General features: G+C 38.1%; 1 protein-coding gene across 7 annotated transcripts in view; it reads left to right on the top strand.

Moving 5' to 3' along the window:
- The first annotated feature begins 1432 nt into the window (after window positions 1-1432).
- LOC104591801 (uncharacterized protein At2g33490-like) overlaps window positions 1433-12519 on the top strand; it is a 33083-nt gene continuing 21996 nt past the window's right edge. For 2 of the 7 annotated variants that reach the window (XR_734317.3, XM_010250834.3), the window contains exons 1-5: window positions 1433-1887; window positions 5003-5075; window positions 5838-5918; window positions 7313-7374; window positions 7487-7555. Coding sequence is in view for 4 of the 7 variants with exons in the window: in XM_010250834.3 (XP_010249136.1) it covers window positions 1774-1887; window positions 5003-5075; window positions 5838-5918; window positions 7313-7374; window positions 7487-7555 (399 nt within the window). In the remaining 3 variants the exon portion in view is untranslated. The remainder of the gene's footprint in view (window positions 1888-5002; window positions 5076-5837; window positions 5919-7312; window positions 7375-7486; window positions 7556-12519) is intronic. The other 5 variants (XR_016085763.1, XM_010250837.3, XM_010250835.3 and 2 more) reach the window with 4 other exon arrangements.

The following is a 12519-nucleotide window of genomic DNA, read 5'->3' as shown; positions in this document are numbered from 1 at the left end:
TGGGATGATCGATGGGGAGGAAATTGTTGCAGTGGGTCCGGACTCCAGTGGTAACTTAAAAAGAAAGAATCAAGACTAGGGAAAACTTACGAAGCACCGTCTATGTGATGGATTTTACCTGGTCGCGAAACTGGTAGCCCGTTTGGTTTAGATTTATTGCAGCTTGACTCAGTTTGGTTTTCAAAGCCACAAGGCATGTAAGTCACAAAGAAATGAGAGCAGAATATCTACGTTGCCTTTGGATTCATATTCGCTTTTATAAAATGAGTTTGCCAAAAGAGTTATTAGATTAAATGGGCAATAGTCGGTAAAACACCTGGGCTGTTAGATTAATCTTCAAAGTTTTCACTCATCTGGCTGTGGCTGCACATGTCATGAACTGCGAGGCTTCCGCCGCTGCCCCAATCAGACATTCTATGATATGGAAAAATTATATTCCGAAAATATCTGACCAATCAATTAGAATTATAAATGCGGTAGGCAATCGTGTGCTATTTATCAAATTTCATGAGTGGGTTTTGATTGGTCAAAAGTTTTTTCGATACTATATGTCTAACTTGTGTTCATCTTTCTTGGGGTTGGACCTGGAACTGGAACTGGAACTGGATGGAGAGATTATTTGAAAAGACACGGCCAGTCCAGAAGTTGTTGGGCAAAAACCCACGTGCTACGTGGTCTCTAATACCGATTTTCACTAATCTATTATTAATTTATTCTTGATAGGATAGGAAGGTGGGAAGGATACGGACCATCTTATTATGTCCTGCAATGGGTTTATCCGTGTTTTTCCGTTTTCTTTTTTATTTGGACTGTAATCCTCCTCACAAATTTGAATTGTAGTCCCTCTATAAATAGTATCTTGTCCATGAATCTGATATTAATCCATGGGCAAGATTTCAATCTATCCCTAGAAATCCTAGCTCTACGTAAGGGTGGATTGTCACTGAACGGTAAAAACCCCTTTTTGTTGTTGTTGTTGGTTTATTTGACAGAGGAGAGAAAAATCTGGGCCAAATTTAGATGGCGTGGTTAAGGCAGTATTGTAACTGAATGTACTCTCAGCTAACAGATCCTGATTTGCACGAGCCACGAATACATAGCGGCTTATGATTCTCTCTGCTTTTCTATGCCTCGCCGTATGGTAGGTATGCCGTGCGTGGTGGGTGGCAGTAACTATGAATATGATATTGATCATTTGATCTCCGATGACATCGACATTCGATAAGAATGAATTCCGGTCGGACATCAGTTCGTGGCTTTAAAAGAAACGAACCATGATTGCTTGCGAGTTGCGAGTTTTAAGTTCGGTGACAATACAATGGTAATGGTAATACGTAGTACAAATGCCCTCCATTATTAATCAAAACTCCAAAACTGAAAACTCAAAAGGGACGTTGTTTCCGCTTTCCACATTCTATAAAAGCGTACGTAATACGATTTGACAAATATTAGTGTAGACAAGCAAGGAAGAAACGTAGAAGCAGGCAATTCTGCTCTCTCCATTTCAAGAAATTTTCCTTTTCTTTTTCTTTCCTCACTCGTAATAAGACTTTCTTTCTCCGTTGACCCCCCCTCCCCCCCCCCAAAAAAAAAAAAACTCCAATGGAGTTACCGGAATCAACTCGGTTTCAGGATTTCCTCGCCAATTTTGAGTTGTGTTTTGTCTAACCTTTCCATTCGCATAAGAGCGCTCTCTCTCTCTCTGGTTCGCTTACTGTTTTCCTCGGTCACAATCTTCCTTGTCTTGGGTTTCGTTGGGGCTGCACAGAAGCAATGAAGTCTTCTCTTAGGAAACTGCGAGGATTTGCACTAAACAAGAATGATGCCAGGGGAAAAAGAGATAATCAACCTTCGGCACAGCTGGATGAGCTCGCTCAGGCGTCACAGGTTCTCTCCCCACCCTCTCTCTTGATTATTTTTCTTCGGGGCACTCCTCTACTTTCCTTTTTTCTGTCTGGTGAGCATTGATACACAGGAACACTTCATAATTTTAGGGTCTAACGGAGCATAATTCAGCCTTAATCATTACAATTACCAAATTGCTCTACGCACTAAACTTTGAAGCGCGAAGACTTTAGTCTTTTGGTTTTAGCTTCCCATTTCTATGGGTTAACTTTTTAACTTTTTCCTTCCTACCTATCAAGCGAACTCGTTAATTAACTAGTTTGTGTTCTTGTGAGCACTGTATGCGGTACTATCTAATTGACTGAGGGATCACCGGAAGAACTGTGCAAATAACTAGCGATACACTTGGATCCTCTGCAATTGCTCTATAAGGTTTTTGATTGCAGTCAAGCTCATGAGGCATGGCTAGATTGGATTATGCCTGTCCAATTGTGTTTACATGCTTCTCTTGGTTAGCTTTGTGCTTACCGGGTTGTTTTATCTTTTGAGCCGAGTGGATTTTCTTCTCCAGTCATCCCTTTGATAGCTGGTTGTTTCTTGACCAAAGGCTTCTCTCACACCATATGCTATTACTCTTTCTCAAACATGGACAAATATAAAATGGTGTCTGAGTATAGTTTTGTTACAAATAAAGAAAATGCCAGATATGCCATTCACTGCCCCGTCTGGTCTCGTTGTGAAACCTACAGTGGGGACTTGATAATATTTGGTCACACCTTGGGTTAAAAGTTTACATTCAACAGGTTCTGTATGCTGCTCCTATTACTTACCTTTCTGGAAGTCCTAACGTTGGAAGTAGGAAGTAATGGTAGCTTAGGGGCTTCAGAATGGATTTGTTGATGCACAAGAAATAAACTGTCCTGTAACTAGTCATTAATGCCAATCAACAAGTCATATATTAAATCTGACCATATAAAATAAATAAATAAAAGAACAATTGGTGCATAGGGGGAGAACCCGCCAAGGCAGGAATATGAACCTAAGGAACCACTTCTCAAATGTAATTTGTATTCAAACAGAACATATCAATTTTCTTTTTGAAAGGTAATCGTAACGATTGTATTACTGAAAGGAGGGTTTTTCCAGAGGTTACAAAAGTGGCACCAGTGTGTGCTATATATAGCATATACAATTTTATTTTTTATTTTTTGACAAAAATCAGCTGGGATTTGACCAATAATTTGACCCCACTGATTACCATAAATTCTGAAATGGGAGACCACTGAACTCCTTTAGAGAAGCCCAATTTACTAGTAATCTCTATTCTTTGCTTATCACAGCCTCCACCTGTAACGCTTTGCCTTTGAAAATGCGGTTGTTCCTCTCCCCCCACAACACCCAGCCAGATTACAAGGGGAGAGGACAACCATAGAAGCCTGCCTCTCGTATTAATTCCACCTTCAAACTGAACATAGCATAACAATGAAAAAACTGAACACTGCATAAGGAAAATATTATGGAAGTGTAATTTGAATGTCTATTTATATCCTGGTGATTAATCAGAGAACTTTTTTGATAATTAAAAAATTTAGAAAATCAGAAAGAACAAAAGATGGTTTGAAGTTTAAATCATATATATTACATTGGTGTGGGAAATGAAAGTATTGGGCACAGATGATCAGATATTAGAAATCTATTTTAATCAGTTTTTATAAATCTATTATGTTTGTTTCCATTGTTAAAAAACACATTCCGTTTATGATTAGTTATAAAAGATCATGTGGAGATGTACAAGGGAAGTGGTGCTGTGGACAATATGGAATGAGAGTAATTCAAGAATCTTCAATGACTGGGAGCAAAATGTCCTCACTGATCTTATTATGGAAAGACTATCTCATTTGGTGCGTACTAAAGAAGAATTCAAGCAGGGTGTTGATAGGTTCCATTTTGAGATTATGGATATAGTTGCTGGATTTGCTCCTCAAAAAGGACTACTGATTCACAGTTCCTCAGTTTGGAGACGTCAGACGTGGGAAGAATTAAGTTTCAATTTTATGGCTGTTCCCTTGGATATCCAAGCCTTTTGGGTTTGGATGTGTGTTTAGAGATCATTTGGACAATGTGATCCCATGATCCTTGCTATTTGCGTCCTGCTGGTGAAGGAACCTCTCTTAGACCTGTGCTTCTTGCCCTCCTTCAAGGACTAAAATTGGCCTCTTCTTCAGGTCAGAATGAATGATTGTGGAAGGAGACTATCAAGTTATAATTGGCTGGACACGTACAAGAACAGGTGGTCCTTGATCCCTTAGAAATTTTGTCAAAGAAGTTAAGGCATTCTCCTTGAGATTGAACAGCTTGTTCAGGTTGACTCTACATAAGCAAATAGGCTAGATGATTTTTTGATAGGGAAGAGTTAGATAGGTTTGGTTTAGTTTGGGGATACCAAGTCTGGGGTTAATATTGCAGATTCTCTGGTTGGCTATGTCCTTGGCTATTATTTGGGCTATTTGGAATGAAATGAATAGGAGGATCTTTGATCAAAAGCAAATCCAAGTAGAAGAGCTGATCAATCAAATCATCAGTAACCTTAGAGGCTGCTGAGTATTAACGTGCATTTCAAGGGCAATCCTTTGTCTAGTTCTTTTTTGGCTGTTGACTTTTTTGGGAGGCCTTAAAGGTGTTCAGATGTACAGTGAACTTTCATACTTCTACACTTTTTGATAATATCAATACAATTTTACCTTACCTTTTCGAAAAAAAAAAAGATAATTGCAGGATCTCCTTGCAAGCTCTTGTATTGCATTGTCAGATATCAGCTGTTGTACAGCCTCACCAAATGATGTGTGGGAGTCCTCACCTTTTCACCTTATTAATAATCCTTTAATAGTGCTGTTGACAAATATTTCATTAAAAAAGAAAGGAAATATGAAAAGACAGTACCCAATTGTATTTTGCTATTGTTTGAAGTTCACTGATAGTAGCAGTTATGAGATGGCATATGGTGATATAGAGATAATAATATTGTATGAGATATAAAGATCTAAGACAATGGGAAACCTGATTTATATGTTTCTCTCCATTTAACCTTGCTCATCGGTCTTTGGCCTTCTTTAGGAATCTTGTTCAATTTCTTTGTTTGATTTGGTTGTGTTTGTAGGACATGCAAGACATGAGAAATTGCTATGATAGCTTACTTTCAGCAGCTGCTGCAACAGCAAATAGTGCATATGGTACATAATATCTTGCCTATAACTCTATAAGCATCTTTTTAGGGTATTTTTAGCTATCACATATGACTCTGTAAATTACTTTCTATCAAATTTATGCTTTGATTGCCAAATATAGGTTCTTAGTTGTTACTGTTTTAATAGGTGTAATAGATCTATTAGTCATGGGAATAAAAAAACTTGTGAGCTGTGTAAATGGAGCCTATTACACGTTAAGCCAATTAGTATAATCTTTTTGTACCTAGGCATAGTGTAAATTGTGTAATGAGTATACAAAATCTGGGTGTTTGATCCCTGTTCAGTTTCTCATTGAGCAGGGACTCGTACATGCTTTCTTCAGAATTAACTTCAAATTCTACCAACCAGGAGAAAAGAAAAAAAAAAACTTCAACTTTCTCTTAGAAAAGGAGGTTTCAACTTTCTCCAAGACCAATCATTATCTAAACAAGCCTCTCAAATCAGCTAAAATAAATCTATAAAAACTACTTTTAACCGTGAAAGGCTGGGAACTTGTAGAATTCCAATGGTCTTGATGGGCTTTTCTTTTCGATTTTGACCTATGAGACCTTGTAATGTCCTATGGTGTCTTCCTTCCATAATAATTCATGGAAACCTCAAGGTTAATGGAACTTATTCAAGTTCCTAAAGTTACACTAAAACTGGACCATGGTGATTTACGTGCACATTTCTGTTGTTGTGGATAATCTTTACATTTGGTGTTGTCTTAGAGATTTATGTTCTCATTTCAATTGTATTTACTTTCAGAATTCTCAGAGTCACTGCGGGAAATGGGTACTTGTTTGCTTCAAAGAACGGCATTGAATGATGATGAAGACAGTGGTAATTGTGTGGTTTTATTTTCTCACAACTTATGTATGAATATTTGATCAAATATCTGGTTCATAAATATAAAAAACATCCAGAGGTCTTTCTTTGGGAGGCCAGAGAATGCCTATTTCTCATGAATTTAGACAAACATCACTGGTTATTTATTTTATGGCTCAGGTAGACAGTATCATTATTTATAGTATTCAAGTATTGTCTGGCTTTTTATAATATGTTTTCAGTTGGGGAAATTTCATGTTCAGCATTCTGGACATTAAATTATCAGCAAATAAAGAACCATCCTACTCTTACTTTGTTGCAATTGTGTGCTAGTTTGATCTTCAGGTAAAGTCTATTGTATTGTTTTAGCAAATCAAACTTGCTAGTTTTAAGAATTATTGTATTGCTTAAATCTTAATGTCTTTTTTCCTCTCTGATTAGCAACAGAATCGAAGGGTTTTATTAATCACAACAAGGATAACAATAAAGAAATGAATATAGATGATATGAACAGTTGAGAAAGAGATAGAAAGAGCCTGATGACAGTTAGGTATTAGTGTATTAGTGTTAGCAAAAGAGGGGAATCCATGAAAAGCATTACATGGTCAATATGGCAAAACCATGCACAGCAATAGTGTAAGGAGACTCAATTAGGGCAAAACTATTGGCAGTGATACACAGTCTGAAGTTAGGGAAAGAGTTAAGCTACAAAGGGATCATTGTGGAAGGATATTCAAAGGTAATGGTGGGATGGCTAAGGAATAAAGCACAAGCAACTTGGAAGAACAGATGTACATTAAGGATAATCAATTCTTTAGTGGAAGAATTAGATGTCAGATTTCAGTGGGTTACTAGAAGCACTAATAGTATAGCTGATAGATTAGCAAGGCAAGGGGTAAATAGATCTGAAATGTATTGGGGTTGGTTTCAAGGGAAGCCTGTATAAAAATCACCTTAGGGTAGATAACAAATGGTGGTCTACAACCTTTCTCTTGTAATCTGTATATTATGTATTTTTAATAATAAAATTTTTGACCATTTCTGATCCTCCCCCCCACAAAAAAAAGGATGGGGGCTAATATTTTTTTCCTGTTTTGTAGCTCATTTTATTTCATCTTTTACATCTATGTGCATTCTGAATCATGACATCATGAAGGAAGCTTGATATTTCTTTTTTTCTTCTTTTCATGATTTTCAACAAATCTGTGGCTCTCTCTCTCTCTCTCTCTTAAGTTTTTGTTTTCCTAAAATGAAGTTGGTTTCTCTCTATTAGCAATATGTGGGTTATTGTCTTGAATCATGCCAAAATCATTGCTTTAACATTGAAGCTGAGTATTACCTCATTTTCTTTGTAGTTTGAGTGTTCTATAATATCCAATGGATTGTGCTGTAACACTTTTTTTTTTTTAATCCAGGTAGAGTTCTGTTAATGCTGGGAAAAGTTCAGTTTGAACTGCAGAAACTTGTTGATAGCTATGTGAGTCACTGTTTTATATTATAAACAGTTAGCCGTTTCCCCTTTGTGTTATCGTTTTAAGACTTATGCCTTGATTTGGGCTTGATAATAACTTATTGTTTTCATGCATCAGCGCTCCCATATTTTTCAAACAATTACAACACCATCAGAATCCCTTCTCAATGAACTTCGAACTGTGGAGGTTTGTTCCTCTCCGTTATTTTCTCTTATAATATATGAAGACAGTGATTAGTTTTGGTATTATGATATACAGATACTTGGGATTTATGAAGTTGGATGTTTAATTTTTTTTTTGTGTCAATTTTGTATTTGGAACATCGTTGACCTGTGTCCTTATCATATCTGGGTAACATAATTTGATGGTTTCTTGATTCTATGTGCAGAACAATTGCCTGGTTTTCATTCTTCCCCCTTAGAAGTAATTTTCTTCTATGCTCTTTGATATTAGTAGGAGATAAAAAGGTTCAAATTCTTTAGGAAGGGTTAAGGCAAGGAAAAATAGAGAGTTCAATGTAACAGAGATCCACAGGAAATAATCCCCTAAGCACTCACCCTTAGGAAGAAATTCTGTGAAATCATTAATTGATTGACAAACTTAAAAGTAGGTTGGGTTGATTGCCATACCCTCGAATATTTTATTATTTAATTGCTTTATCCACTAAAAGATAAAGCAATAAGTCATTCAGTTCAGCTATTTCAGCTGTTGTCAAACAGCCCCTGCTCTTCACTGGCATTCAACAGGGAATCAGATCAAGGATTTCATGGCACAACACAAGGTCTACACAGGCATTTGCCTCTTCTAGTCCATCATGTTATCTTTATTGAGTTGCCTTAATGCTGTGCTTGGTTTCGCTACCTGTACCCCTTCCTTTCTCTACCTTTTCTTTCAAACCAAATACAGCCTAAATGATTATATAGAGAAGAAGTGTTTAAATCTCCAGACCTTTAAGGTGAGAAGTTCTTTCTACTAGGCTAACACTGTCAATTAAGTCCATAGGTCATCAATGATTTACCATCTTCATCCCTCCAAAAGCCATCTTTGACTAACAGGCCCTGATTGCCTAATAAATAAAAGGAAGTAAAAAGAAAAATGAACCATTAAAAAAATTTGGCCAAACCTTAAGGAGGATGCCAAGCACTAATGGAAGTTTCCAAGGAGGGCATGACCTCAATAAAAATGGACCACTTAGAGTTAGTAATGATGCTGACGACACATTGATAAAAAAAAATGATGCTGATGACACTCCTACCTTAAAAACTGAATTGAGATGCACTAAAGCAAGCAGTCCAATGAAAATATCAATTTTCCACTAGATGAAAGGAACAAATCATCAGGTAAATTTAAATAGCAAGGTGTTATCATCTTTATGGCTTGATATCCTGGAGTACTTTTTTCAATTATAATCAGCATCTGAGATTTTAACTTTTTAAGTTTTTTCCATGCTCTCCAATTTTCCAGGAGTGAAATAGAATTTAGCTATTGCAAACTATGGTCTTACTAGTACTTCAAGTTTCTGGCCACACAGAGGGGGGGGGGGGATGTGTGAGTTTACGCTAGTGTGGCTTGTGCTAATAAATTTTACTGTTACCTTTAGGTTGCAAGGTTCAACCATTTTTAGCCCTGTAAGAAGAATTTGTTGGTTTAGAAGCAAGACTTCTTTTAGTCAAAAATTGGAAATGATTTATTTTATAATAAAAGAAAATTCATTAAAGAAGAAGAAAAGGGTAAAAGAAGAGGTGATATGAAACTACCAAAGAAAACAGGGCTACAAGACCACACTACACAAAACAATAGAACACCAACTTTTATAAAGCCAGACCCCACCAAAGATAGACATGCAAGCTACATAAAAGAAAATCACCTCTCCTTTCTAAAAAGAAAAAGTCTCAATCTTACAGTAGGTCAAACTAAAATACATAACAATTTAACCCGACAACACACCCACTTCCATCCCCAATGCAGACCACAACAGTGACAAACATCCCCCTTGGCAAGCCCCTAATAGAAAACAACTCCTATCCCACCCTAACCAGTATGGGTGGCTTCGAGCCAAGCCAAGCCGGATATTTGGCTATTCGAGCTCGGCTCAGCAGAAAAACATCAGGCTTGAGCCTCAACTATTATACACTGTCTCCTGGCTTGGCCCAACACAGTCCTCCACAAAAAAACAGTGGTTGTAACCTTTTATGTCCAATTTCTTCACTAATGACTCTTTTTTCTACAGGTCAATCTCCAAAACAGACCTCTACAAAGATTGGAAATTTGATTAAGGTGCTTGGTTGTTGGCTTTGTCCTTTTATTGGAAATGCATTTACTTATAAAAAAAAAAAACTCAACAAAGCGTTGTTCCAACTATATGGGGTCATCTAATTTGTGGTCAATTGCTAGTTTAGTTAAAATTGAAAAATAAGAAATTCAAAAATTTCTTCAAATTTGTCTTTGTTGAGCAAGAGAAGAGAAGAGAGGAGAGGAGAAGAGAGAAGAGAGGAGAGTCGAGTGGACTGAAAACCCTCCAGAATCCTGGGGGCGAGTGTAAGAGTACACAAAACAACTGTCAACACTCCCCCTCAAGTTGGAGCATAGATATCAATCATGCCCAACTTGTCACAAAGATCATGATGTCTGGAAAGGTTTAAACCCTTTGTAAAGATGCATGCAAGCTGGTTCTCAGAAGTGACATAGGGAGTACACACTTCGCCTATGATAACTTTCTCTCTAATAAAATGCTTGTCAACTTCGATGTGTTTTGTTCTATCATGTAGCACCGGATTAGCAGCAATGCTTATAGCTGCTTTGTTATCACAGAATAGAGTTATAGGTTTGGCCACTAGGAAACCCAACTCACCCAACAGATTCTTTACCCACATGCCTTCAGCAACCCCGTGAGTTATAGCACGATATTCAGCTTTAGCACTGGATCTAGCCACCTTGCTTTTTACTCCTCCATGTAACAAGGTTCCCTCCTATAAAGGTGCAGTAGCCACTGGTAGACTTTCTGTCACTTTGGGATCTAGCCCAATCTGCATCTGTATAAACTTCAACTTTCAAATGTCCATGCTTTTGAAATAACAAGCCAGTACCCAGATACTTCTTTAGATATCGGAGGATTCTCTCTGCTACTTCAAGATGAGAGGACCTAGGAGCATGCATGAACTAACTGAGGACACCAACAGCATATGCAATATTTGGGCGAGTCATAGAAAGGTATAACAATCTCCCTACAAGCCTCTGAAACTGTTTCACATCCTTGAGAGGTTCACCACGGCTGTCACCTAATTTATGGTTGGGGTCAATGGGAGAGTCAACTGGCTTCACCCCCATCTTCCCAATGTCTTGAAGTAAATCTAGGACATATTTCCTTTGAGAAATGAAGATACCCTTCTTTGATCGGGCGACTTCAATTCCAAGGAAGTACCTGGCAGGTCCTAGATCCTTCACTTCAAACTGAGTGGCAAGAAAAAACTTCAACCTCTGAATTTTATCATCCCAGTCACCAGTAACAATTATGTCATCCACATATACAATTAGAGCAGCAATTTTACCTTCTCCTCTTCTCACAAACAATGTGTGATCTGATTGACATTGTCTGTATCCTTTCTGTTGAACTGCCACGTGGAATCTGCTGAACCAAGCTCTTGGTGATTGTTTCAGCCCGTATAAGGACTTCTTCAACTTGCACACTTTCTGTTCTTTGCCTTGAGCCAGAAAACCAGGAGGTTGAATCATGTAAACTTCCTCTTCAAGGTCACCATTCAAAAATGCATTCTTGATGTCAAGCTGGTGTAAATCCCAATCCAGATTAGCCGCAAGAGAGAAAAGGACTCTAATGGAGTTCATCTTGGCAACAGGGGCAAAAGTTTCTGCATAATCAACTCCATATACTTGAGTAAATCCCTTTGCCACTAAGCGAGCTTTATACCTTTCCACTGTTCCATTAGCCTTATGCTTGACTGTGAACACCCATTTACATCCAACTGGAACCTTTCCCTTAGGAAGATCAACAAGTTCCCATGTGCCATTTTTGTGAAGGGCATTAATTTCTTCCTTCATGGCATTTGTCCATTCAGGAACTAAAAGAGCTTCTGCCACATTCTTAGGGATAAGGACACTGTCAATAGAGGTAAGGAAAGCACAGAATGAGGATGAAATGTTCTCATAGGAGACAAAGTTGGAAATGGGATGTTTAGTGGTGCACAATCTAACACCCTTCCTGTGAGCAATAGGACGATCAAGATCATTAGCAGTAGAGGAATCATTTTCAATAGATTCAAGCACATCATTGGGAGCCAAAATACCTGAGTGAGTATGATCTTCCCCCGAGGAGTCTGGTGGCACTGGAGGTACAGCTTCCGGATTCTCTACAGCTCTTGAATTTGGTTGGCCTTTGCGACGACGAGAAAAAACACGAAAAGGCGGAGGGTCAGGGAGAGAGGGAAGCTGAACCAGTTTCTCCTCATGCCTACACTCCCCCTTAGGAGAAATAGGAAAGAAAGGCTCATCTTCAAAGAAAGAAACATCCATGGAGACATAGAATTTCCGAGAAACAGGATCAAAACAACGGTATCCCTTTTGAGTGAAGGAGTAACCAAGAAATATGCAAGAGATAGCACGAGAATCCAATTTCCCACGGGTGGGAGACAGATTTTGGACAAAACACCGGCAACCAAAGACACGAGGAGGAATAGAAAGAAGAGGAGCCTTAGGAAAGAGAAGTTGATGTGGGGCTTTGTACTCTAACTGACGAGAGGGCATACGGTTTATAAGGTAAGTGGAACAAAGAATAGCTTCAAGTCAAAAACGTTTGGGAACATTCATATGAAGTAGTAAACCCCGAGCCACTTCAAGGAGATGTCGGTTCTTCCGTTCGGCCACACCATTTTGTTGTGGTGTGCGGGCACAAGAGCTACGGTGAAGGGAACCACGCAAAGCAAAAAACTCCGTGAGGTCATTATGAAAAAATTCTTTTGCATTGTCTGATTGAAAATTTTGGATTTCAGTTTGAAATTGAGTGAAGACCATCCGCTGGAAATCTTGAATGATTTTTGGTACTTCTTCCCTGGTTCGCATCGGGTATACCCAAGTATATCTAGAATAATCATCAATGAGGGTAATGAAATACTTGTAGCCACTCTCAGATGGTAAAG

This window comes from Nelumbo nucifera, chromosome 4 (genome assembly GCF_055504915.1).
Source record: "Nelumbo nucifera cultivar China Antique chromosome 4, China Antique-T2T, whole genome shotgun sequence".
In the NCBI taxonomy this organism is placed as follows: domain Eukaryota; kingdom Viridiplantae; phylum Streptophyta; class Magnoliopsida; order Proteales; family Nelumbonaceae; genus Nelumbo; species Nelumbo nucifera.
Note: the sequence above shows the minus strand (reverse complement) of the source record. Positions and strands in the feature narration are given on the sequence as shown.